At 47.5% G+C, this 27,804-nt stretch overlaps 1 protein-coding gene across 2 annotated transcripts in view; it reads left to right on the forward strand.

The window, feature by feature from the left end:
• The first annotated feature begins 448 nt into the window (after nt 1–448).
• LOC100147553 (neuroblastoma breakpoint family member 6) overlaps nt 449–27,804 on the forward strand; it is a 31,203-nt gene continuing 3,847 nt past the window's right edge. Inside the window, exons 1-18 of one of the 2 annotated variants that reach the window (XM_070219874.1) lie at nt 449–1,386; nt 1,488–1,697; nt 3,704–3,806; nt 7,320–7,534; nt 12,069–12,120; nt 12,918–13,141; nt 13,955–14,006; nt 14,826–14,992; nt 15,853–15,904; nt 16,724–16,890; nt 17,832–17,910; nt 18,506–18,720; nt 19,804–19,852; nt 20,472–20,686; nt 21,770–21,821; nt 22,596–22,771; nt 24,692–24,928; nt 27,250–27,464. In XM_070219874.1, the coding sequence (XP_070075975.1) occupies nt 1,188–1,386; nt 1,488–1,697; nt 3,704–3,806; nt 7,320–7,534; nt 12,069–12,120; nt 12,918–13,141; nt 13,955–14,006; nt 14,826–14,992; nt 15,853–15,904; nt 16,724–16,890; nt 17,832–17,910; nt 18,506–18,720; nt 19,804–19,852; nt 20,472–20,686; nt 21,770–21,821; nt 22,596–22,771; nt 24,692–24,928; nt 27,250–27,455 (2,670 nt within the window). In that variant the 5' untranslated portion in view covers nt 449–1,187 and the 3' untranslated portion in view covers nt 27,456–27,464. The remainder of the gene's footprint in view (nt 1,387–1,487; nt 1,698–3,703; nt 3,807–7,319; nt 7,535–12,068; nt 12,121–12,917; nt 13,142–13,954; nt 14,007–14,825; nt 14,993–15,852; nt 15,905–16,723; nt 16,891–17,831; nt 17,911–18,505; nt 18,721–19,803; nt 19,853–20,471; nt 20,687–21,769; nt 21,822–22,595; nt 22,772–24,691; nt 24,929–27,249; nt 27,465–27,804) is intronic. The other variant, XM_070219875.1, reaches the window with a different exon arrangement.

The following is a 27,804-nucleotide window of genomic DNA, read 5'->3' on the forward strand; positions in this document are numbered from 1 at the left end:
TTTGGTGGCTCTCACGCCGATATCATTCCACAGCATAGGTGGAGGACGGCGTGGGACGGGGAGCAGATGAGCTTCCAAAAGTGGCTGATCTACACCTCCATCCTGCACTGTGACGGGAACGCTGGGCCGCACGTGCTCACACCAGTTGCAGCCTTAACTCAGGCAAGTCCAGCAGCTAACCTGAAGAGGCCGATGCCACAGCGGGTCTGCCAAGTCTCAGGCTCACAAGACCCAGTTGGCATCGGATGCTGAGAAGGTCAGGAGAGGGTTCAGGGCATCGTTTTTCAGGGCATGAGGACAAGTCAAAGAGATCTATCGAGCAACGTTCCATGAAAACTGCCCTGGATCCCTGTCTGTTCAATATGTAGGGGAACTGAGGGAACGTAAAAAGTAGCGTCACGTTTACGAATCTTTCCAAAAGAATGAGCACGACACGTATTCCGGGATGTATACCTGAACTATTTTAATCATTTTGACAACTCAGAAAGAGTTCTTGTGGTACTAGAATGAGATCCACGAGTGAGAAATATGACGTATGTTGTTTAGTGACATTGAAAGCATCCTCATCAAACATGTGAACAACATTTGGATGAACAACATCCAAAAAGCAACCAAGAAATAGAGGACTTCGGGAGGCAGGCGTGTTCAACTTGACTTAACTTGCTGCCCCAGTGATGGAGAAGAAGCCAACGTGACACAAGGATACAGCAAACAGAATATTTAGAGTTTCAGGACAGAACACATTTTTTAAAATGAGTTGTTCATTCCTTTATAGGATACTCTGCTGTTGTCCTACACTTTTAATGGATATAGAAAAAACGGTAGAAGAACATCATCATGAGAGTCTAAAAATTTAACATCTTTCACTTGTGGAAAAACCTTAAGCTCTGTTTGAATTTAAGGAGAAGGCTGGGTGACTTCATGACAGCCCTTAAGAAAATAAAACTTGTTGGGAAACTATTTCTGCCTTGATGTTTTTGTAAACATACAAGAACGAACACTGAGAAACTGTTCCGCTTAGATATGTCTTGGAAAGAAATATTTGGGTAATATCAGCACAAGGGTAGACACCTCTTGAAAGTGGCTGCTGAGGGTGGCCCCATCAGGGGTGACTTTCAGAAGAGACCAGGGGGCCTTGTGTATCCTCGCGGCCTAGGCAACTGGAAGGCAGGGGCTCCTAAGATTCCATGACACTCCCCCCACCTTCCAGTTCTGTTATTGCAACTCCAGACCGTTACCTGGCGCGCTGGCTCCTCCCTCCGTCACTCTTGTTGGAGTGTGAGCTGGAGGCAGTGCCTTTGGCTCTGAGCTCTGGCGTCTTGAACCTTGTTTTGGGGGTTATAGACTCTCAAGAGCTGTGGGGTGTTGATCACGTTGTTGCCAACAGTAAGTTAAGAATTCCTGACTCCTCACCCCTCAGTCCTCATTAAACCTATTTGCTTTCACTTGTTTTTAACCCATTCTGTGTTTGGGTCTCTTCTCCCCAGTCCCTGCCCTACCTCTTCTGCCCCACGTCACCATGGCAGTTTCTCTCGGCCCTGTGTCTGATCCGGGGCCCGAAATGACCCTCCTGGAAATCAACCAGGAGCTTCAGTCCCAACTGGAACAAAGCAAACAGGACTTTCGAGACCTCAAACAGAAGTTCCTTGTCTCTGAGTCCACTGCCTACATCCTGGCCAACCAGCTGCAGAAACACAGTAAGTCCTACAGGGTCATGGTCAGCAGAGGGATGAGTGACCACCGTGTTCCCCTAAGAAACTAAACACTCTCCAGACCTTTTCTTCTGTTCCCTGAGGCAAAATAAACTCCATTCTGACCACAGTCCAGGGAAGGTACAAGTGGGTATTTTACCCTCAGTTTGCTGAGCATGGACAAACCGAGGCCCAAAGAGTTGAGGGACTTTTCCAGACTGGCAGTGAGGTGTAGGGTGGGATTAGGTAAAATGCCAGTGACTGATTCCTGGTGCAGGCACAGCACTGCGTGTTTCCCTCTGGAGCAGGCTAACCTGTTTCTCCCAGCATCCTCCGTGTGCGGAATCAGATCCTGCATCACTCTTGGCCTAAGTGTCCGGGACTAATGAGCTCCATCAGTTCAGGCTTCTCTGAGGTCCCACTGGCAAAGCTCTGTGCTCCTTACACTGGGGAGATGGGGTGATGGTACACACCGGGGGAAGCAGGTGATGTTCCCTGCTTTACAGGAGCCTGAAGATGAGTGTGCTCCTCGCTGACACTGTGGGATCCATGAGTGACGCCATCACGACAGAGACGACCCTGCTGAGCGGGAAGCCGTGCTTCCTGAGCACAGGCTTTTCTTTCAGGCCAAGGAAGCCACTTTGCCTCTTGGGGTGAGGTAGAGGGTGTCTCTGGGGAAATGAGACAATCCGTACCCCCTCTTCTGTGTCTCTCTGAGCTGGTGAACCTTTGGTGATGCAGGACCGCCAGCAGGTCCGGGTGACCTTGAGGGTCTGGGCTGTGAGACATGGCCCAAGTGAGAATGACGCTAAGTGGGGGTGGCCACCAGCCCCAGTAAAAACTCAAACCAGTGTCTGGGGCAGGCCCTTCCCTCCCACAGTCAGCCTCGCAATTGGAAGCTCAATCACTTGTTCTGTAAGAGGGGGCTGTGGTGACAGAAGGGATCGTGAGAACAGGGCCTCGTGCCAAACAGAGTGATTAGAAGGGATCTTGACAGCTCTGAGTCTGGATGGGTGTTATTTTCCAATAAACCATCGTGGGAGTGGTGAACTTCAAATGACTGACGCAGAGAAAAGTAAACATTGAAACCTGCTATTTAAGAAAGTGAAGAGATGAGGTTTTGAGAAAGGACTAAGTTTTCCTTACAGCTTTTTTTTATAGGCGTAACATAACTGTAGGAAACAAATTTTGAAGATGATGAAGAAGAAAGATGTCACCCAAGATCTTGTGGCGAGGTAACACAGTGCATTGGTGAAGACTGAGCTACTCTTCCTGGGCTCAGATCCAAGCTGTGGCTTTTTCTGAGCCTCACGGTTTCCTCCTCCGTTAGTATGGCGCTGTCATAGTGCCTACTTCTGTGAGCGGTTGCAATGAATCACATGAGTTATTTCTGTAAAGTTACTAAAACAGTTCTTGACACACAGGAAACACTATCGATTAGTTCTTTCTTCTACTACTGGGAATTGAAAACAACTTCTTCAACAGCCTGTGCCTATTTCCTTCAGGGACTGATGGTTATGCCTTGTATTGTTCAGAATTGCATTCATATACAGTTATATTTCATCGTGAAGGTACTTGTCCTTGAAATTCTGAGCTCAGAGGGCCCAACAATCAGTAGGCCCAGGGGCCTTCCCGAGCACACAGGGATCGCCACTTCATGCCGCTGCTTAGTGTTTTACTCAAGAGGCTGCAAGTCTTGGTAAAGTGGCCCAGGACTCGGGGTCAGTCTCAGGGCACGTGACTTCTGACCTTGCCAAACGTCAGCTAACCTTGTCTGGTCACTTTCTCTGCCTTGGAGCTTCTCTTTGCTCAGCTCTCAAATGAGGAGTGACCAAATGCCGTGTATTTGGGAGGCTGAGCAATAGAAGGTGGAAATCTCAGTGGAGAGCCTGGTGCTGGGCTTCTATCTGCCTCTGAGAGAAGAAGATGGAGCCTGCCTCCTCCCTTGCAGGCAGTGACCCCAGCAGCATGGCCAGCTTTCCACTGAGGCCGGCCTCTCTGTCTTTCCTCAGAGTCTGGAGCGTGCAAAGACATCATTGAATCGGTGCTGGGGGAGAAGCTGCAGTTCCAGGAGGGGAAGCCCACAGAGAAGTCAACGTTAGCGGAGAAGCTCAAGTAAGGGGGGCTCTGTGCTGGGCGTCTGCTGGGAAGTTGTAGGCATCTCTGAAGGGGGCAAGGAGCAACTCTGGGCCAGGAGAATGGCCCAAATTTTCATGGCAGCCACATGCATACGAATTTGCATAACACCATTAGAGAACAATAATTGGTAAACTATGGACTCCAATTACTCAAAGGTTCCTTGAGTCTTTTTTTAAAATAAAACTTATTGAGGTGAAATTCACAGAACCTAAAGTTGGCTAAATTCGAGTGAACCATTCAGTGGCATTTAGGATATTCAGGATGTGGTGCAATCACTACCGCATTTACCTTTAATGACAATCACCTCCTGACTGACTACAGTTTGTCAGACTTCCTCTGAAAAAAAAACTGTCTTTCTAAAGGTTTTCAGAAACCTCCACACTGTTTTCCACAGTGGCTGCCCCAATTTATATTCCCAACAACAGTCTAGGAGAGTTTCTTTTTCTCCACCTCTATACGGAATCTAGAAAACAAACCAAACCAAACAAACAGACTCATAGACACAGGAAATAAACTGGTGATTACCAGAGGGAGGAGGGGTTGGGGGTGGGTGAAATGGGTGAAGGGGATTAAGAGGTACAACCTTCCAGTTACAAAATAAGTAAGTCATGGGGTTGGAATGTAGAGCACAGGGACGGTAGTCCACAATATTGGAACAACTTTGCATGGTGACAGTCTTACATCTCTATTTAGTTTACCCGTTCTCAAGAGTTATATTTACATCGTCCACAAAAACCTCATGAGACATTAAACAAAATCAGCTGTTATTCTAAGTTATTACTCTTGTTGACAAATTTTGTAACAGAGAGAACATGAGCTCATTTGACGAGTAAACCCAGGCTGTATGTCTGCATTATATCCACTGCCGATAACTCTGAGAACATGTCTATTTTAAATCAAACCAGCACACTTAAACAGGCTTTTATTTCCCAAAGTTCATTTTCGATCCTGTTAAATAGCTTTGTCTTTTAGAAGGTTCTGTCTGTCAATTAAAGACTGTGTTCCGTTCTAAGAGATTTTGAATCCTCTCTTTGAAGGGTGACCCCTCAGGTGGACTCGTCTGAAGCAGAGGTTCCCCAGAGTGGCCATTATAATTCCAAATTATCTCAAAAGTTTCCCTATTTTCAGCTGTTTAGTTTCAGATCAGGCATTTTGGGGGAGCTGAAGTGGCAAATCTCAGTGAGAGAAGAGAAAGAAGCAGCAGGCTTGGCTTCTGCCCTGGCATGTTTAATTATTTAATGATTTTTCTCTTAAAGAGGCAGTAAAATACTTCTTATTTTCTTTAGAAGCATCAAAAGATTAAAATAGGCTTCCTGTTGTAGCTGGCTCGTTCCGATTGCATGTATCGGTTTGAGTAAACTGAAACTGCCTCATTTTGGCCATTGTAAAGTGAGATCTCCTCTACATGTTCCATTCGCAGAGCCTGAAGGGTGGGTTTATGAGCTCTTGCAATATCAGGCAAGGGACACGTTCCCCAGCGACACATAATGTTTATTCCCACTACAGAATCTATAATGCAATGCAGCAAAACAGATGTAATTGTTTTACAGAAGGTCTATTTACATACACCAACTTGGACAAACCTTTATCTCAATTTTGTCAACTCTTGTACCCCTAATTATAACTTATATTAGAATTTCACTCACAAGTTTTGGTATTACAGTGTTATGTAGGGAATGCATTCTCAGCTAGGCATAGTATTTATTCCCAAAAAAGCATCCAGGCAAAGTTGACATAATCTCCTCATGTAATATTAGGGTAAACTCTTTAATCTTTATACTTGTACCAACCTGAGCAGCCTAATTGTTGCCCCAAACAAGGGTTGATAGGTTTCTCGCTGTGATTTCTGCCTACTGACTTTTAAAATATTTTTCAAACTGGAAGAAATAGAACAAGTTTGTCTGATATTCTTGAATGTTGGGGGCCAATCTGGGGTCCCTTTAGCCCATCCAACCTTAGGCAGTGTTTTAGTCAAAGCTTCGTTTTGACTGTATTTGTGTCTGTTCTATTCACCCTGCTCTTTCTTTTTAATGACTAAAGATTGCCATCCTGTTGCAGTGAGTTCTGTCACTCTTCCCTTCCTCACTTCTCTTTGTTAACTTGATGTTTCCATTTGCATCTGTGAGACCACAAGAAGAAGCTGAGACCCCAAATTTGATGACGTTTTTGAGATTAGTCGTTGTATTTTCCTTTTAATTGGGTCTTTTCATAGGGACCAGTAAAACAGCTCTTTATGAAGAGAGCTCTCTAAAAGTTTTCTAACTTAAGGATCCGTTGTTTGGCCATCTTCTCTCCAGAGTTTCAAGAATATTGTGGTCAAACAGTGTCACAAAAGAAAATCATCCCTTTCAGACATTGGCTTCTAACTATAATTAGACCATCTACTCAGAATTAACCCCAATGGGCTCCGCTTGGTGACAGACAGCATGTTTCCCATTCCGATACACAGCGACAGAGAGACACTCAGATCCAGACACAGAAATACCAGACACCAGTGAACCAGTTCCCAGATGGAGGGTAGAAAGTCCTACAACTGTTCCCACTCCAAATGCGCGCCCAGACGGCCCCTCCGTGAAGGGAAAGGACCCGAGTTGGCCCTTCCGTGAATGGAGGGGACCCCAAAAGAGGGGAAGGAAGTTCATGGGCATCTCTGAGGCAACTTACTCTATTTCAGAGTCCATCGACTTCCCAGAAGGAAGAAGCAGCCAACAAACCAATCTAGAATCTCTTTCCTCGCCATAAGAAAATGGGCCTAGGGTCAGTGGCTCCGAGGCAGATGGAAAGTACTGAGGGCAGTCCCTAGGGCAAATGACCTAGGTGGCTGCAGGACTGCTTCCCAGGAAATCCCAGTTGGCCTGGGGCCATGGACCCATGGGCAAGAGCCTTCTGGTTGGCTCATCAGATTTTACCACTTACAAACATCGGTTCTTTACCCGCCACACAAGAGGGGCCCAATAAAAACTGGAACACCAGGCTTAAGGCAAGGAGAGGGTTGTTATTTCGGGTGACATGAGCCAGGAGATGAGAGGGAGTCCTCACATTTGTCTCATTTCATCTCGTCTCACCGAAAGAGGGGCGGTGAGTGTTTTTAAAGGTTTGTGAGGATTGTGGCTGCTTGTAGATGGTGGGGGGACTCAGTGGCCTTGCTGGTCGGAACTTTCCCACCAGCCTGCATTCGGCCTTGGGACACTGTTTGCAGGGGGGAGGAGGAGATGACAGGGAACCCAGGTCGTTTGTCTCCATGGTGGGTAGAGTATTCTGGAGCCAGGGAGTAAGCGGGGAAAGAGTGCTTTGGTTTTAGTCCCACATATGCTGGGTTTAATGGAGGGGAACTGATAGCAGGCTGGCAGCAGCAGGTCACCATACATGTGCCAGAATTCTGCTACAATAGCTCCTTGGGGATGTTCTCACAGAAATCTCCATGAAAAATCTTATCATCTATGGTTCAACTCTTTGCATGTTTAAACGGTCTCTTCTGTGCCACCTTAGGAAATACGATGTCCTAATCCAAGATCAGGCTCGAGAGCTGGCCCAGTTACGGCAAACGATAGAGAAAGGCAGAGAAGTCTCTGTGCTCCTCAAGCAGCACCTCAGGAACCTTCTCACCCACGATGACCCTACCAACTTCCAGGGTCAGGGCTTTCAAGAACGACTGGCTGAGGGCCGCAGGCTGGTGGAGCGCCTTGCCCGAAAGCTCAGCCCAGGTAAGGCGGTCATAGGCCCTGACTGCACTGAGCTGCTCCGAGAGATTCCACTCACGAGGATTTTTTTTTTTTTTTTAACCAGTTGTTCTGGTTTCCATGTCCCATTTGGGGCCATCACAGGAGCAGCACTGGCAGGGTGGGAACAGAGAGGAGAAATGCACTGGGTACAGGCCACAGTGGTCCAACTAGAGGTTTCTTTCCTGATGGACGGTGAATCACATTAATTGATTTTTGAGTGTTGAACCCCCTTTTCATAGCTGGAATCAATCTCACTTGGTTGTGGTGTATAATTCTTTGTATACTTTCTTGGATTCAATCTGTCAAATCTTGTTGATGAATTTTGCACCTATGTTCGTGAGACTTATTGGCCTGGAGTGTTCCTTTTTGTAACATCTTTGTCTGGTTTTTGTATTAGGAGAATGCTGACTTCATAGAATGTGTTAGGATGTATTCCCTCTGTTTCTATTTTCTGGAAGAGATGGTAGACAACTGGCCTAATTTCTTCCTTAAATATTTGATAGAATTCACCAGTGAATTTATCTGGGCCTGGTGCTTTCTGTTTGGGAAGATTCTTTTGTTGTTTCAATTTCTGTAGTAGATATAAGCCTATTTAGACGATCTGTTTCTCCTTGTGGGAATTCTGGTAGATTGTGTGTTTCAAGTAATGGATGCATTTCAAACTTCAGGGCACAGATTGGTTCCTAACATTCCTTGATTATCCATTTGATGTCCATGGGATCAGTAGTGCCAGTCCCTCTTTCATTTCTCATATGAGTAATCTGTATCTTCTGTCTTCTCATTCCTTCTCAGCATAGTGCCTGCCCTAGAGAATGTTCCATGTGAGCTTGAGAAGAATCTGTGTTCTTCCCTCGTTTGATGAAGAATTGTAGAAGTGTCGATTCTATCAAGTTGATTGATGGTGCTGTTTATTTCAACTCTATCCTTCCTGATTTTCTGCCTGCTGCATCTCTCTGTTTCTGACAGAGGGGTGTTGAAATCTCCAACTGTAATACCGGATTCATCTACTTCTCCTTGCAGGTCTCAGTTTTTGCCTCAGTCATTTTCGTGCTCTTCTCCTAGGTGCAGCTTAAAAACTGTTATGTCTTCGGAGAATGGACCCCGTTTTGTTACGTGACACCCCTCTTTATCCCTGATCATTTTCATTGGTCTGAAGTCTGCTTTGTCTGAAATTGTTTGAGCTACTGCAGCTTTGTTTTCATCAGTGATAGCGTGGTCTATCTTTCTCCATCCTGTTTCTCTTATTCTATCTGTGCCTTTTTATTTAAAGTGGATTTCTTATACACAACATCTAATTAAGTCTTATTTTTTCATCTGCTCTGACAGTCTATCTTTTAATTGGTGCATTTAGACCACTGACTTGGAAGGTTTTTGTTGATAGACTTGGATTAACGTCTACCATATTAGTTACTGTTTTATATTCATTGTTCTTTTCCTGGTTTCTTTTTTTTGTCTTCCACTCTTTTTCCGTCTTCTCTGGCTGTGAAAAAGAATTTTACGTGATTCCGTTTTTTCCTCCTCTCTTGGCATGTCAACTGTACTCTTATTTTTTCTTTCTTCTGTTTCAGTGGTTGGCCTGGAGTTTGCAATGTACATTTAAAAATCATCCAAGTGCTCTTTCAAAGAACAGTGTACTGTTTCATGGCTAGCACAAGTGCCTAATAACACAGTATTCCCAATTCATTCCACCCATCCGTTAGAGCATTACTGTCATTCGTTTCACTTATCCATAAGCTGCTTATCCAAATCCATTATTGCTACTATGGTCTTGAAGTGTTATCAGTTAGATCAATCAAGAAAAAGACAAATAAATTATTGTATTTGAATTCATTGCTTCAAAATGCTCTTCCTTTCTTTGTGTAGATCCCACTTTCTGACTTATATCATTTTCCTTTGTTCTGAGGAAGTTCTTTGAACATTTCTTGCAAGGCAGGCCTACTGGTGACAAATTCCTTCAATTCTTCTTTGTCTAGGAATGTTGCCTTTTTCTCTTGCTGATGAAGGATTATTTACTGGATACAGAATTCGAGGTGGGTGGGGTGTCTTGCTTATACTCCCTTCTCTTCTTGCTTGCATGGTTTCAGAGAAGTCTGATATACCTCTTATCCTTACTCTTCTCTGGGTAAGGTACTTTTCCCTCTGGCTTCATTTAGACTTTTCTTTTGTCTTTGATTTTCTGCATTTTGAATATGATATTCTTTCCTAGGTGTATACATTTTGGTATTTCCCTGGTTGCTATTCTCTGAGCTTCCTGGATCTGTGGTTCAATGTCTATAATTAATTTTAGGGGATGCTGGCCCCACGGCCAAGTGGTTAAGTTCACACGCTCCACTCGGCAGTGCAGAGTTTCACTGATTCAGATCCTGGATGCGTACATGGCACTTCTCATTAAACCATAATGAGGCGGCATCCCATATGCCACAACTAAAAGAACCCAGAGGAGAATGTACAACTATGTACTGGGGGGATTTGGGGAGAAAAGGCAGAAGAAAAAAAGAAGATTGGGAACAGTTGTTAGCTCAGGTGCCAATATTAAAAAAAAACAAAAAACCTTTGGGTGGCAAAAACTGAAAAGATTTTTAGGAAATTCTCAGTCATTATTGCTTCAAATGCTTCTTCCGTGCTCCTTCTGATAGTCACGTCACACATATTTACACCTCTTGTGATTGTTCCACAGTTCTTGGATCATCTCTTCCTTTTCATTCTTTTTCCTCTTTGCATTTCAGTTTTAGAAATTTCTCTCGATATTTCACCAAGCTCGCAGGTTCTTTGCTCAGACGTGTCCAGTGTACTGTTGAACCTCTAAGGCACTCTCCATTTCTGTCCCAGTGTTTTTCATTTCTACCATCTCCTTTGGATTCTTTCTTAGAGTTCCCATCTTTCTACTTACCTTCCCCTTATGTTCCTGCATGCTGTCCACCTTTCCCTTTGGAGCCGTTAGCATGTTAATCACTGTCGTTTTAAATTCCTGCTCTAGTAATTCCACCATGTCTGCCATATTGGAGCCTGGTTCTAATGCTTAGTTTCTTTCCTCAAACTGTGTTTTTTTGGTCTGATAGTGTATCTTTTAATGTTTTGTTAAAAGCCAAACATGATATACTGGGTAAAGGATTTGAGGTAAGTAGGCCTTAGTGTGAAGTTTTGTCTTTATCTGGCTAGGGGTTAGGCTGGGTTTCCTGTTTATTGGAGCTGTAGATGTCAGAGGCTTAAGTCTCCTCTGGAATTCTTGGTTTTGTGTTCTCAGCTCTTTTGAGTGTCCCTGGTGATTTCTGCTTAAATGAGGCCTGAGAACGTGCAGTTCTTTCAGTTGTATCCTTTCCGTTATATTCCCCTGTTATCATCTAGGATCCCTATGGATGTGCTGGTAAGATGTGTGTGTGTGTGTGTGTGTGTGTGTGGAAACATTCTGTAGTCCTAAGATCAGGGCTCAGTCTTTGAGTCAGCCTGGGTCCCTGGGCTGTGGCCTTCACAAGAGCTTCTCAGGGTTCACCTTCCAGGTGCCCTCGATGGAAAAGGAAGGCTAGAGGGGCTGGAGTTGGGCATTTCCTTTCCCCAAGGTCAGTTGGGTTGTGGTAATATCCCAGTTGGTTAGGCTCTGGTCAAATAGTTTCTTTGAGAGCAGGCTTTGTCAAGAAAAACAAAATGCTCCGGATCTATCTCCCAATAGCTACTTTCATCTCACTCTGCCAGAGGTGTAAGGAGATTTTTCTCTAGTCTTCACTGTGAGAAACTGATAGGGCTCCTGGACAAAAAACTCTCCAGAACTCTTGGGTTTCTCCCACGACTGGGCCCCCTGATGCTTTTAACTCAAACTTCTCCACACTGAGTCTCCAGCAATTAGTCAATTACCTGCTAAGTTTTCCTCCTCTGGTCCTGGCTCCTGCCTAGGTTTCTGCTTCAATAGGTTGTAATTCTCTTTGTTTGCCTAGCCTGTTTGTATGTCCAGTTTGGGGGGCAGTGGTTTGCTCTCTGACCTTCATTCTCTGACGGATCGAAGAAGAGTGGTCGATTTCCAGTTTGTTCAGCTACTTTGTTGTGAGGACAGGAGTGATGACTTCCAAGATCCTTACATGTGGGACCAGAAACTGGAAGTCTCTTTAGACATCTTGAGGGGAGACTGAGAGGCTTGTTTATGGTCTCCTTAGAGAAAGTTCCCACTGTGCCTGACAGCCAGCTTTACGTCAAGACAAATGATACAGTTGTAGAAGTCCAGAGGGAATCTGGACAAGTACATGGTGATCTTGGGAACAAAAGACACGTCTAACATTTTTTCCAGGTTCACGTAGAGCATGCCATCAGGGAAACTGTGTCTGACGGATCATAAGAACAAGAAAGGGCATTCATTTAATACAAAGAAGAGACCTTTCAGTACGATTCTCTCAGTGTATCCTGAAATTGCAGTTGGGGATTTATGTCTTCATGACCAGACAGGCCATTGTGTTTACAATGGGTGGCATGGAACTCCTTAGTGCCTGCTGGACATTTCTGAATTTGGAATTTCTGAATTTTTCTGCAGAAAATCACGCAGAGCAGGAGAACAAAGAAGAAAAAGCATCAATGGACCCCAGGTAACAAGGAATGATCAGGGCCTGGAAGAGGATGGGTAAAATAAGAGGATGGTTCCCAAATAAAGACCGAGAGGCCAACACTAGCCACAGATTTCTAAGGCAAAAGTGACAGGAACTGCTGGTTAAATTATTCCATTCACTCAAGCGATCAGGAAATAGCCTTCTACAAAGGTTGTCATTTGCTTTTGTGATACTTGTTATACTTTCGTAAGGGAAATTAACCCGTCTCAGGGAATTTGTTGTAGTCACAGAATCCATCTGCTCTCTCCTCTGTGGCTAAACCTAAGATGAGATGGATATCTGCTTTCTGCATGGTGGACTTTAGCTTGTTGGCATGCATTTCATAGCAAGAAATGTAATTAGACCAAAACAATCATGTCCCGTCACAATATTGATAGAAAGAAGTCTAGAAGGCACAAGGTCTCTGGGCATCTACAACATGTCAGGAACGTGTACTCCTTGGGTGGCAGTATGTAAAATTCAACACCATTTCTGCACGCGGTTGAGCCACTGTTCTGGTTCTCTGTGTCTGCTGAGTGCCATTGCTGTACCATCCAGGTAGAGTTGATTCTCCTTCATCATTGTGTGCTATCTGGCCAGTTCACTGAGCGCCCACTCCCCTCGCTCCTGCCCTCAGGGGCAGCCAGACCATGCCCTCATCATAGGAGGATTGTTTTCTTTCTCTTTGAGGGGACTGTCCCTCACTTTCTGTGACCACTCTCTCTACCACCAATCAGGACCACGTGGGACTCTGGCATCCGATCCTTCTTGGTTTCATCATATCCTTTTTCCCCTAGCCTGAGCACAGAGCTCCAGGAAAAAGAGAGTGTGAATGAAGCCCTGAAGGGGTCAGTGGATGAAGGCCCTGTGACTTCTTCCAGTCACCAGTACCCGTCTGGTTCCCACGAGCCTCCCAGCACCAAGGTTTTCTTGTCTGAGGAGCACGAAGACGTCTCTGCTCTGGTTGCAGCTACTGACTACTCCCATCAACAGGAGAAGAAAGCTCCAACAGGTCTCCCAGGTAGTGTCCAATTCATGTTACCCACGTTACTGTCCAGCTCAAGATATGTCATCTCTTCAGTCTGGCCCTGGAGACTTAACTTGGTTTGAATCAGAATCTAGGACTCAGTTTAACCACACACATCAGGTGGGTGAGGTAGTTCAACACTCTTGCGAGTCCCAGGCCAAAGCTCTGTCATCCCCGTTGCCATGCCCGCTCCACTGCAAACAGCAGTCTCTGTCTCCTCTAAGTTGGTTTATCCCCAGTAGGGAGCCATCTAAGCGTCAAAAGATAAACACCTCTTGAATGTGTCTGGAAATTTACCACCCGGGGCGTGGTGTGAACCCTGGCACCCTCCACCACTTTGAATAGCAAGAATCCTGTTCTCTAGGTGGCACCCTAGATTCTTTCCTCTTTAGGAGTGATTAAATTCCATCCATCAGTCTAGTCTCGGTGTAGAACTTCCTCCAAACCAACAGCAGCCAGCATATCTGATGGAATAAGAGCTGAATCTTGCCACAGCCTTTCCAGAAAGCAACTAGATGAGCTCCTCATGACCTCGGGAAGAATATGTTGAACCCTTTGCCCAGGTTCAGGGAGGAGAACTTTGTTGTATTGATCTGCCAATTCAGAGACAGTCTGCCCTATGACTCAGGAAAGGAAGCCTGGTCCCTTTTCAGAAGACACAACCCGAGGCCTCCTGGAATATTCTGACACTATCCTGTTCTCACGCTGAGAAGACTTATGTCCCTGTGTTCAAACAGGCCCCTGGGTTGGTAATGTGTCAAGAAGCAACTTTTTATGATGACTGGCCCTGTCCAAATTTATTTGCAGAAACTCAAAAAGATCAGAAGGATGAGGAAAGAGATGAGCCAACAGCCCCCAGGTAACTGGTAATCCTGGTTGTGAAAGCAATGGTGACATCTGAAGACCTCAAATCCAGGGAGAATTAGAAAGTACCAGGAGACCTATTTCATCCCATCACACTACCACGAATCACCCCTCTTAAGAATGCTGTCTGTTTTCTTGGGACTTGTCCTGTTAGTTTCCACGTGGTATTAATTTCTCAAGTTTAGGGACCTAGAATCAGCTTGACACAAGGCAAACTAACCAATCTTAGAGATTTCCTGCACTCAGGGAGACCACGTGTCCTCTCTTGTTTGGGGAAAACTAAGATAAGTTGCATAACTTCTGTCTGCACATTTGGCCTGTTCAACGGTGAGGATTTCATAGCACGACATACAGCTCGACAAAAATGTGTCTATGGTCTTACAGTATTGAGAGAAACAGGCCTAGAAGGCACGAGATGTCTGGGAGCCCACAATGCCCCGGGAGCCTTTACTCACCGGGCCTCTGTAAGAAAAGTGGCACAGAAGTTATGCTTTGGAGTTGTAGGAACTCCTGTGGTTCTCGTTGTGTGCTCTGTGTCATGACTGCGCCATAGAGGAGAGCTGAGTCTCCTTCCTCATTAACTCGTTATCTGGACGGGGCAGTGAGCACCTGCTGCCCTCCCTCCCCCCACCACGGCAGCCTCACTTAGTTGCAGTCAGAGGAGGACTGTTATCTTCTTCCTCTTTCAAGGGATGCCCTCTTTACCTTCTGTGACCTCTCCTTTAGTCTTCCAATCAGAACCAGTGGGGAAGTTGCGGTGTCCGGTCTTTCCTCGTTTAATATTCTGTTATCTTTGTGCCTCTGGGCTCGGCAGGGAGCTGCAGGAGGAGGAGGAAATGGATGACGCGTGTCAGGATTCTTTGGATGAAAAGTATTTGGCTCTTTCCAGTCACCATGACTTGTCTGACTCCTGCCACCCTCCCGACAGTCCCACCCTCCCATCTGATGAGCATGAAATCTGCTCTCGTCTGGTTGGAGCCCGTGAGTACTCTATTGGAAGGAGGACAAGCCCCGAATGGTCTCCCAGGTAGCCCCCATGTTCTTTGTGCTCACACCTCTGTCCAGGTACAGAAATGTCTCTTTGATGGCAGGCCTTGGAGACCCATCTTGGTTTCAGTCAGAATCTAGGACTCAGTTGTAAGCACACGCATCGGGTGGGTCAGATAGATCAACACTCTTGCGAGTCCCAGGCCAAAGCTCTGTCATCCCCGTTGCCATGCCCGCTCCACTGCAAACAGCAGTCTCTGTCTCCTCTAAGTTGGTTTATCCCCAGTAGGGAGCCATCTAAGCGTCAAAAGATAAACACCTCTTGAATGTGTCTGGAAATTTACCACCCGGGGCGTGGTGTGAACCCTGGCACCCTCCACCACTTTGAATAGCAAGAATCCTGTTCTCTAGGTGGCACCCTAGATTCTTTCCTCTTTAGGAGTGATTAAATTCCATCCATCAGTCTAGTCTCGGTGTAGAACTTCCTCCAAACCAACAGCAGCCAGCATATCTGATGGAATAAGAGCTGAATCTTGCCACAGCCTTTCCAGAAAGCAACTAGATGAGCTCCTCATGACCTCGGGAAGAATATGTTGAACCCTTTGCCCAGGTTCAGGGAGGAGAACTTTGTTGTATTGATCTGCCAATTCAGAGACAGTCTGCCCTATGACTCAGGAAAGGAAGCCTGGTCCCTTTTCAGAAGACACAACCCGAGGCCTCCTGGAATATTCTGACACTATCCTGTTCTCACGCTGAGAAGACTTATGTCCCTGTGTTCAAACAGGCCCCTGGGTTGGTAATGTGTCAAGAAGCAACTTTTTATGATGACTGGCCCTGTCCAAATTTATTTGCAGAAACTCAAAAAGATCAGAAGGATGAGGAAAGAGATGAGCCAACAGCCCCCAGGTAACTGGTAATCCTGGTTGTGAAAGCAATGGTGACATCTGAAGACCTCAAATCCAGGGAGAATTAGAAAGTACCAGGAGACCTATTTCATCCCATCACACTACCACGAATCACCCCTCTTAAGAATGCTGTCTGTTTTCTTGGGACTTGTCCTGTTAGTTTCCACGTGGTATTAATTTCTCAAGTTTAGGGACCTAGAATCAGCTTGACACAAGGCAAACTAACCAATCTTAGAGATTTCCTGCACTCAGGGAGACCACGTGTCCTCTCTTGTTTGGGGAAAACTAAGATAAGTTGCATAACTTCTGTCTGCACATTTGGCCTGTTCAACGGTGAGGATTTCATAGCACGACATACAGCTCGACAAAAATGTGTCTATGGTCTTACAGTATTGAGAGAAACAGGCCTAGAAGGCACGAGATGTCTGGGAGCCCACAATGCCCCGGGAGCCTTTACTCACCGGGCCTCTGTAAGAAAAGTGGCACAGAAGTTATGCTTTGGAGTTGTAGGAACTCCTGTGGTTCTCGTTGTGTGCTCTGTGTCATGACTGCGCCATAGAGGAGAGCTGAGTCTCCTTCCTCATTAACTCGTTATCTGGACGGGGCAGTGAGCACCTGCTGCCCTCCCTCCCCCCACCACGGCAGCCTCACTTAGTTGCAGTCAGAGGAGGACTGTTATCTTCTTCCTGTTTCAAGGGATGCCCTCTTTACCTTCTGTGACCTCTCCCTTAGTCTTCCAATCAGAACCAGTGGGGAAGTTGCGGTGTCCAGTCTTTCCTCGTTTAATATTCTGTTATCTTTGTGCCTCTGGGCTCGGCAGGGAGCTGCAGGAGGAGGAGGAAATGGATGACGCGTGTCAGGATTCTTTGGATGAAAAGTATTTGGCTCTTTCCAGTCACCATGACTTGTCTGACTCCTGCCACCCTCCCGACAGTCCCACCCTCCCATCTGATGAGCATGAAATCTGCTCTCGTCTGGTTGGAGCCCGTGAGTACTCTATTGGAAGGAGGACAAGCGCCGAATGGTCTCCCAGGTAGCCTCCATGTTCTTTGTGCTCACACCTCTGTCCAGGTACAGAAATGTCTCTTTGATGGCAGGCCTTGGAGACCCATCTTGGTTTCAGTCAGAATCTAGGACTCAGTTGTAAGCACACACATCGGGTGTGTCAAGTAGCTGTACACCCTTCCAAGTCCCAGATCAAATCTCTCTCACCCTGGGACCCAATGCCAAGCACAGGCTGGTGAACACCAGGTAAACCAGAGTGGGGAGATTGAAGAGATCATAACACGCTTCCAGCCACCACTGATGCTCCTGCACAACAGGAGTCTCCGTGAGCTCCTTCTAGAAAGATGGGCCCTCTGATCTCTCCTGTAATTTTCTTCCTAATTGAGTTCCTGAACTGAGCATTAATGACTGTCCAAGTAGGGGGGCAGTCTTGCCTATCTCTTTGGAGATGTTGTTACCATGGTTCCTCAGCTCTGGACTCTGGTCTCTCTCACCTCTGAGATATCTTGTCCTTGCTAAACAGTCTGCTGAGAAACGAGACAAAGATACCTCTGTCTTTCCATGTCTGGAGTTTTCGCTGAAATCAAGGCATGGGCCCTGGTGGCCCCACCTCTATGAATCACCCAGGACCCTGGCCTCTTGAAAGCGCCAAATACGCTTTCCTCCGTGGGGTGTATGGATCCCATCCCTCAGTCTCGTCTTGGTGTACAATCCCACCTATCTCACCAAACACCAGGGTGTCTGCTGGGGCCAAGCTGACTCTTTCGGCAACACCTCTTGAAGGCTGCTGACATGTTCCCTGTGATCTCTGGTGAAAACAGACGTATTTAACTGTTTGCTCGACTCAGGACAGAGGACATGGGGGTGATGATCTACCAGGGCTGGGTCGATGTCTGACTAGACGTTTCTGAATTTGTCTGCAGAAAGTCATGAAGACGAGGAGTATGTGGACGAGAGAGAACCACTGTCCAAAATGAACGACCAGGGGAGGGTAAAGGACAGGTAAAGTATGGAAAGGGTCCTAGAAAGATCAAGGAGCACAAAGGTGACCACATCTGTGATGCGATGGTCACCCAAACCTGCAGATGGCAGTCCTGTCATTCCCTCAACCAACAACGACATAGCCCTCTGAATGGGGCTGTGCAGTCTCCTTCTGGTACTTGTAGAGTTAGTCTGAACCAAGGTGAACCAACTACTCTCATGGATTTCCTGTACTCCCGGACATCACGTGTCCTCTCATGGATGGTTGGTTAAAGGCAGGGTGAGATTCACATCCGCTTTCTGCAGAGTTCATCTTAGGTCGTTGGCAGGTATTTCACAGCAGGGAAGGTAACTAGACCCCCCAAAATGGTATTATGTTAGATACTGAGAGAAGGTGGCCTAGAAGGCACAAGAACGCTGGAGTCTGCAATGCCTCAGGAGCTGGTATTGCCTGGCCGCTGATGGAACTTTCAAAACTATTTAGGCATTTGCCAAACATGTCCGAAAATTCTGTTTTGAAGGCAAATGGGGGATGTTCTCATAGAAACCTCTGTGGAGGTCCTAAGAACCTTTGACTCAATTCCAATTACATATTTTCCCTTCTAACCCACCATAGGGAGTTTGATTTTCTAATTCGAGTTCAGGCACGAGAGCTGACCCAGTTACGCCTAAAGACACGGGAAGGAAGAGAGCTATCCGTCCTGCTTAATCAGAACCTCAAGGAGCTCCTGGGCCGCAGTGACCTTAACAACCTCCGGGGGCAGGCCTTCCAAGAGCAATTGGCTGAGGGATGCAGGCTGTCCCAGGCCCTTGTCAGCAAGCTCGGCCCAGGTAAGGCGGCCACAGGCCCTGATTGCGCTGAGCCCTCCAAGGTCCCCGGCTCACAAGAGCCTCCACTTCTCCCCTCCTAATGTTTTTGCCATCTGTCCTGGTTTCCACATCACACTTGGGGTCATGACAGGACCAGGAGCAGCTGGGTGGGAGGACAGAGAGGAGAAATGTACAAGGTGGAGGTGATAGTGTTCCGAGTGCCTGCTTCCTCCCTCATTTGCCATGGCCCTTGGGACAGGGGGCAGCCTCCACCCAGTGTTAGAGCACAGAAAGGCAGACATGATAGGAGGCAGCTAGTAACGCTGAAAAGGGCCCTGAGCTAAGCGTGGACGTTCCCAGGCTGCAGCCTGAGTTCTGTCTTTTCTAACAGTGGGCGCGGGACGGATGTATCCTTCCTGGATCTCAGTTTCTTCATCTCTAACGTGATTAACACATGTGTTGCATGGTAGCTGTAGCATTCCAATAGGGAAGGCCTATGAGCGTACTTTCACAATGCTAGGGTCACTCACTGGGGTTGATTTCAGTACTGGGTATGGTAGAATCTGGTAGTGGGATGTAGTGGGTTTACACTACAATACTTAGCACTTAACGAGGAGAGAATTTTCCTGGTGAACGGTAGAAGCAGACGTGGAAGTCCCCACGAAGGACCAAGTCATGTGAGACTCATGGGACAGAACTGTTTTTCGTCTCCTGAGACAAAGGAGGAGGTTCTCTGTGAAAGGCATGATGAGATACAGAGTCACTGAGCTTGGGAACCAGCCTTGTGGCAGGAGGGAGGAGAGAGTGGGAGGAGCCCCTAGGAAAGCTGGAGAAGCATCTCTTGATCTGGGTAACCAAATCAATTTTTAACTCCTTGCCCAGTTCCACCCAGAGCATGCCATCTGGGACCCATCAGATCAGGGCCACTTTGCCTGATCCATCAGAATACCACGGCAGCCCATTTCTTTACAGACAAAACACGACACCTTTCTGAACTCATGTAGAGGTGATTCGTGTCTCCAGGCCCAGAAAGGCACCTGCATTTGTAAGGGGTGAAGTGCAACTAGCTCATGTCTAAATGGACTTTTCTCAATTTCTTTGCAGAAAACCACGAAGAGGAGGCTGAAGATCAACTGGGATCACTGACCCCCAGGTAACAGTGAAGGATCAGAGGAGGGTAATGTACAATCAAATGCAGAGAAGGTTCTGGAAAGAACAGACGCAGAGGTCAAAAGTAGCTGCTTTCCTGAAGCAAGGAGGCACAAAACTGGCTGATTGTGCTGGTCTCCTCCACTCCCCCCATCTGGATCGTCCATGTTCTTTGCAGCATGTGGAGTCTGTCTCACTCCCAGTGAAGTAACCAGGCCTAGAGACGTGCTGCCCCTTCAGAGATGCCTTCTTCTCCTCCGGAGGGTCAAAACCCAGAGTCAGGTCCATACCTGCTCTCTGCATGTGGGCCTGAGCGTGTTGGCAGGTATTTCATGACAAGGAAAGTAACCAGACTAAATAAACATTTTGCCTCAACCTTTAGAGAAGGAGGCCTAGAAGTTCCAAGATCTCTTCCAGTCTCCAGTGTCTCAGGAGCGTGTTTTTACTGGGTCACTGTGTGTAACATGCAAAAGGAAAGAAGAAAAAATGTGGTCCACCAAAAATGAGCAGATTTCTACTTGGAAGGCCTTATGGGGATATTCTCACCGAAATCTCTCTCAAACTCCTTATCATCTCTCATGACCCCATTTCCACTCTGAGGATTTCTCTTCCCTCCTGCCTAGGCAATACCATTTCCTCATTCATGATCATGCACGAAAGCTGACCCGGATACGCCAGACGTCACGGGAAGGAAGAGAGCTCTCTGTCCTCCTCCATCAGCACCTCAGGGACCGCCTCACCCACAGTGACATTGGCAGAGACTGCGGACAGGGCTTCCAAGAACAACTGGCTGAGGGATCCAGGCTGGCAGAGCGCCTTGTCCGCAAGCTGAGCCTAGGTAAGGCGGCCACAGGCCCTGATTGCGCTGAGCCCCTCCAAGGTCCCTGGCTGACAAGAGCCTCCGCATCTCCCCTCATAATGCTTTTGCCAGCTGTCTTGGTGTCCACATTGCACTTGGAGCCATGACAGGACCACGACTGGCTGGGTGGGAGCAGAGGGGAGAAATGCACAGGGGGACGTCATAGTGCTCCAAGAGCCTGCTTCCTCCCTGAGGGACCATGCCCTTTGGGGCAGGAGGCAGCCTCCACCTGGTGTCACAGCACACAAAGGAGGACGTGACAGGAGGCAGCTTGTTAGAGTGAAAAGAATCCTGGACTGAGCTAGAGCTCCTCAGGCTCTTGCCTGAGCTTTGGCTTTTATAGCTACAGGAGAGTATTTGATTTCTCCTTCCTGGATTTCTGTCTCCTCATCTGTAAAATGGGTCAAAAGATGTGTTGCCTGGTAGCTGTAACTACTAAAGAAGAGGATGCTCATGAATGTGCTTCAGAAAGGGATCATACTCCTAACTGTTTGGGGTTTATTTAGTTATAATCCGAAAATCTTGGGGCAGATACGTTGATTTGTAACAGAACACTTTCCACAAGAATATTTTCCCCTCTTATGTTGTAAAAGCCAACATGCAGGATCCCGTGAAGTCCCGGGATGTATGGAGGGGTGAGTCATGGGGTTTTCTATCCTCCTTTTAGAGGAAGGAGTAGGGTCCATGTGGGAGCTCTGAGAGGACATAGAGTCACTGAGACTGGGAGCCAGCTTTGCGGAAGGAGGAGGAGAGAACTAGAGAATTCCAGAGGGAAACTGGACAACTGCCCAATGACCTGGAGACAAAAGATATTTGATCTTTACCCAGTTAAACTCAGAGCATGCCATGATGGGGAGCCAGCAGATCAAGGACATTCTGCCTGATGGCTCAGGACACCATCCCAGGCCATTCCTTCAAAGTCACACATGGGGCTGTCAGTGCAATTCTCTCAGTGTGTCCTGACCTCATACACAGGTCACTGCTGTCCGTGCCCAGGCAGGCCTTTGTGTCTGTAACAGGTGAAGGGGCACTATTTCATCTCTGTCTGGATTTTGTTTGCAGAAAACCTGGAAGACGATGACGAGGAGGAAGAACAAGAATCGCTGAGCCCCAGGTAACAATGAATGAGGAGGGCTAATAAGCAAGGGTACAATGTGGGGAGAGCACCTGAAAGAAAGACCCTGAGGGCCAAAGAGCCCCAGGGTTCACAGGCAAGGGGGAACCAGCACCGCCCCTGCTGCTGATTCCGCTCACTCCAGCAACGATGGCAAAGCCCTTTGAACGAGGTTGTCTCTTGTCTTTGTGGTACTCGTGGCCTCAGTCTGACAAGGGGAACTAAGAAGTCTCAGGGATTTCCTGCCCTGAAAGAAATCCCTTGGTTCTCTCTTGGAAGGCTAAAACAAGGATGAGATGCATGTCTGCTTTCCCAACTGATGGCCTTAGGTCCTTCATAGGTATAGCATAGCCAGAAAGGATCTAGACAAAATTAAAAAAAGTAAATAAATAACAGGTCGCAGTATTGACAGAAAATGGCCTAGAAGGCACAAGATCTCTGGGAGTCCACGATGCCTCTGAAGCCTGCATTCGCTGGGCTGCCATATGTACATTCAACATAATGTATTCACAAACTGGAAGCCATTATATAGGTCTCCGAGTGTGATGCGTCTGCCTTACAGGGAGAGCGCAGCCCCGTCACCACCTCACTGTCGGTCCAGTGCACTGAGCACGTTCTGCTCACTCTCGTTCTCTCTCTCTCCCTCTCTCCTGTTCCAGGACAGCCAGGCTTTGCCCCAGTCCCTTGGACCCCTACCCTTCAATCAGAACCAGCTGGGACACTGTGGTGTCTAATCCTTCTTGATCTCTTCTTTTCTCTTCCCTCTCTCACCAGTCTGGAGAGGGAGCTGCAGGAGAAGGAGATTGTGAATGGAATCCTTCCAGATCCATCAGGTGAACAGAATTCGACTCCTTCCAGTCCTCGTGATCTGTCTGCCTCCGGGGAACCCCTCAGAAGCACTGCCTTTCCGTGTGATGAGCCTCAAGTCAGATTGACTCTGGAGGCAGCCAGTGAGTACTCCCATTAGAAAGCAGAAAAATCCAAGTGGTCTCCCAGTTAGCCTCCATATTTTTTTAGCTCACCACGGCTGGCCAGGTAGAGATACACTTTCTGCAGGCTGTCGGACCGAGTTTTACGTACAGATTTCAGGAGGGCTTGGGAGCTGTGCTGTCATCCTAGTCCCTAGCTGTGTCCCTCTCAGCCTGTCCCTCAGTGGCATCTGCAAGCCATTTTTCCCCAGGTGGGAGAGAGAAGGGATCATGACCACCTCACAGCCAGCACTACAGCAGGGGCACAGTAGGTATGCGTCAGACCTCTTTCTTTAAGATGACGCATCTCATCTCCTGCAGTGTTTTTGCTAATTGCATTTCCTGAGCAGTGTCCCCCACTCTTCTCTGCCCATCCACACGTGGAGCAGTTTTACTCAATTACTCTGGAGGTCTGTTCTCATGATTTGGGGTTCAGAGCTGATGCACTACTTCCTCTGGGGTGACTACCTCCCTCTGAAGATTTAAAAACGAGATCCTGGACACCACATCCTGCCTGTGCCCCTTGGTTTCAGTGAAGCCAGAGCTCTGGCTCTGGTTTCCCCTCCTCCATAAATGGCCATGGGTTTCATCCTCTGTGTAGGCTCAGTGACTTCTTCCATGTGTGGGTTAGAGCTTCAAGCGTGAGTCACGTCTTAGTGTTCTAATCTCATGGAAATGTCAACAACCAGTGTGCCTGATAGGACCCTCGTCTAACTTATGAGCAAAGAAGAACATGAGGTCACAGGACAGAAGGACTACAAAGGCAGGGGGAGGCGTCTGCATGTGTAGAGTTGGACCATGATGAGAACAGGACTTCTGGGTGATTGGATTATTCAGACGTTTGATCGTGTGGAGAGGACAGGATCAGAGAAGCAGAAGGAGATTCATGGATCCAGGTGTCAATGATGAGAGTCTCGTAGAGTGTGTTGTCAGGAATCCACATGGTAACACCATCCCAAATGAGATTTTTACGAAACATTTAAAACAAACATTGGTGGCAATGAGGATGTGCAGAGGGGAGGAGAAAGGGGAACCCACAGTGGTGTGGAGAAGGCCCTGGGGGTTATGATCCGCCTTAGCCTGACCTGGACTGGTCTGAGGCTATTTCAGGTCTTTGGTTAGCCCTCTTTCTGAGAATAGATTTTCATTTCACAGAAGAAATTGAAACCTGTTGGATTAGGGACTAAAGCCCAGACCCCCGGAAGAGTGTGTAACATAAGGACTATGCACCATCTTACGTCCGTGAAGAACCACACAAAGCCTGATGCCGTAGCACCTCTGGTCCCTAAGTTTCTTATAAGGGTCTCAGACCTCTACTACATTACTTATAGCTGCTACTACCTGCCCCCCCCTTGCCCACCAAGTGGCAAAAGAATATATATATGTGTGGGTGGGTGGAGGGCAGCCATAACTTACAGAAAAGGAAGGTCAAAAGGCTCCAGAACTTTGCAAAGATTCCAAACTTGGTCTACAGTTTGCCAACTCCCTTCTTACTGGAAACAGAAGCCTTGGGAGCATACTTCTTCCCTTCCTCTGATATTCTTCTGGGTAGACACCAGCAACTCTTTCTCCCCCATGTCCTGAGTCCTCTTTAGAACCTTCTCTGTAGGCTCCTGGACTAAGGTTACTAGTAAGAGAGTAATAGGCATGACCTCATCTGCCCATGCAAAGCCCTCTGGACTCCAGTGGGTGACTGTCCACTTCAGGGCCACTGCAGCCTGGGCACCTGCCATCTCGGCCTCCCCAGGCACACACGTCATGGCGACATCTCCTTCATAGACGTGAAGTCTGAGTTTGTTTCCTGAGACCACTGACAAGCAGGGACTTCTGAAATGAGTGGTCTGGGAGAGCTTAGCAACGGGAAACTCGGATTGGTCCTACTGAAACCACTTCTTGTTTCAGCTCCTTCCTGGGAGGCTTGTCAGCAAGGGCCTTTGAGTGGAAACTTGAGTTTCCAAAGGACAGAGATGCAAACTTCACAAGCACAGCTGGAGCCAAGCAGCTGGGGGAGCAATTATCTGGGGCTGCAGCTGGACCAGTTCCATTGCGGGGATGGCAAAGCCACGCTTGGTCTTTCCTTCACCACCTGGAGCTTTGCAGCCAACAGTGTTTCTGGAAACCGAGGTTCACTCTTCCAAGGTAAGGAAGAAAAGAATAGGGAGCTCTAGTCCATGTGTTGGGCGTCACAGGGTTGTGGGGGGAGGCGGCAATGGGGCCTCTCCCGTGCTCGCTTCGGGTCAGGTTGAAACCCATGAGGCTCTGAGAGAACGAGGTGGTGAGAGCCTGGGCTTTAGGATCAGCTTTGCCCCAGGTCCCGGGTTTGCATCTTACAGGCTGTTTCCCTTGGCCAGGTTGTTTAATCTCTTAGGTATTTACATCTCAATTCCCTCATCTGAATCCCCTGAGAATTAGGTCTGCATTCCATACTCTTACTCATACTGCGTTAATACTCTTGGGAGTATTAAGGACATCATTTCTACAGTGTCTGATTCAATAAAAATTGCTTGATAACAACTATGTCAAATCTACCCCTGTATCTTTCTGGTGCTTTAACACTTACAAAATGATTCTGCGTGCCTTCTTCCGTCTGATGCAGAGCAGTCTTGATGGTCTCCACTCTCTCTGGACCCCATCTTCCCTTCTCTGTCAGAAAGGCACATTTGCCCATTTTCCCCTCTCCTTTCAGGATCCATCGTCAGGCCAGTTTTCCTGTTAGGTGCCCCCAGTAACAGTGCCTTAGACACATTCAGTCCCCATGGAAACACTGGCGCACGGCTCAGTGTCCTCCTTATTCTTCACTTTTTTCCCTCTGTTTCATGGAAAGGGCCACCTTCATCCTTAATGTGCACAAGTCAGTCTCTTTTAGGAGACGCTATTTAATTCACCATCTCGACTCATCTCTAAGTCCATGTCCTCAGTGTTTTTCTCCTCAGGATCCTGAGGGGTTGCTTCCAACTGAGCTTCCAGACCCTGACATCGTTTCCTCTGGGTCTGCTCCTCCTCACCCTCCACCACTCTCAGCATCTCCTCCTGGGCCCTGGAGCTGCCTGGTGCTCATCCTTCAGGTGACGGTGTCCTCTGAGGAAGGAGGAGAGACCCATGTTCTCAAGCGGAGGTGGGGCAACAAGGAGCGCCCTGTCGCTCATGGACAGGTCCTACAGAAAGTCTCAGTGAGGCTCAGGGGAGGCGTAGCCCTGACAAGTGCCGTCAGATCTTGGGCTGTTGAGTTGTCTGCTCACCCTCTAGCCTTTCTTTTTCCTTCTCCTTGGCTTCCCCAATCCCAGCCAAGACTCAGCCTCACTGGCCTAGTGGCTCTCTTTCCTGCTCACTTTCCACAGGGGCCTGAGCAGGAAACCAGGCTCCACGCCAGGTTTTTTGGCCAACGATAGTTTCTTAGTCCATTCAGGCTGCTGGCACAAAAATTCCATTGACTGGGTGACATAGAAACCGCAGAAATTTATTTATTGGAGTTCTGGAGGCTGAGAGGTGCAACATCACGGCGCTGGCACCTTCGAGGTTTGGGGAGAGCCCCCTTCCTGGTTGACAGAGACTGTCTTCTCGCGCCATCCTCACGTGCTGGAAGGGATAAGGGAGCTCTGTGGGGTCTCCTTTATGAGGGCACTAATCCAATTCATGAGGGCCCTGCCGCCCAAAGGCCCCACATCCGAACACCATCACACTGGGGATCCGGTTTCCACAGAGGAATTCGGGGGAACGTAAGCGATCCTTCTCTGGAGATTCCGTCAATGCTCTTTGTGTTATCCTCACCGTCCTCCTCCTGGTGTTCCACGGGTCATCTGTTTCTCGCCACAGGCTTTCTCCTTCTTCTTGCACTTCTAAATGTTTTCCAATTTCAACTGACCAGAATAGTGATTAGAACGTCATATTCAATGCCTCCAAATCCCTATTTATTCATCTGTTCCATTAGACAAAAAAACACATATGCATAGATGTATTTATATATTATGTCATACATTCTATGTATTTTGTGTGTACCTTGTATAGGGCACATATATGACATATATATATGCAAGTTTTGTAAACTCTCCTGCTTTCACCCTCCCACAGTTTTTTCTCTCCTATGTTTTCCCGTGCACTCTGGTTCTGCGTGATCTCTACAATCTCCTTCCTGCCAGTAGGACAACCTCTGTCCATGTGATTTCCTTCCCTTTGTCTTCTCTACTGAGACACTGTCTTTATCAATTCTGTTTTTCTTGATATCTGTTGGCAAATGGGAGTGTGTTTGCCTCCTGACCATCTCATCACCACTGAGCACTGTAAGAAAGATCGACAAAAAAGAAAATCTCACTGTCTGCACTGGCTTCACCTCACCCCCACGGACTTTCAGATGGACGTTGTTGTTCGAGCCGCTTTCCTTATTCGATGTCGCTCTCGGGTGGGGAGTAAGTCACTGTGGGTCGTGAATAACTGTATCCTGTTGGCTGTGGTTTTCTTTTCAGAGCTGGGTTTGGAGGCATCCCTCAGGATGAAGACCCCTCCCACGCTGAAGGGTGATGCTCTTGAGTGTTCGGATGCCAGCAAGCAGGGGTGTCAAGTCATTGGCCACATTGATGCCTCAACTGTCATCCAAAAGAGGATTCTCGAAAGAAAACTGCGGCTCAGCAAGTGGAGACTAGCATGCAGATTCCCTGGCCTTCAAGCTTAGGGTCCAGAGGTGAGCCCATCCGGGGCTCTCAGCTGCACTTATTCCTCAGTGCTCTCTGTATAAGCTTATAGCTCAGTCTCCTGCTCTTTTCTCTCTCCCTTGTTTGTTCTGTTCAACATCTGGTGCTACCTCTGTCGGGTCTCACCTCTGTCCTCCGTGGGGGCTGCCACTGTGCCAGGCCCTTCCATCTCTGTCTCCTGTGTGCACTCTGACCTCTGCTGTGTTTCCACTGCCGCTGTCCTGATATTCCCTCTCACCTTTCGTCTTAGCCAAGGGGAAGCCCAGCCCCACGGTCCTCCTCATCACAAAGCATCTTTGAGCCACTGAACACATTGTGCTTTGTCTGAAA

Source organism: Equus caballus, chromosome 8, assembly GCF_041296265.1.
Source record: "Equus caballus isolate H_3958 breed thoroughbred chromosome 8, TB-T2T, whole genome shotgun sequence".
Classification (NCBI taxonomy): domain Eukaryota; kingdom Metazoa; phylum Chordata; class Mammalia; order Perissodactyla; family Equidae; genus Equus; species Equus caballus.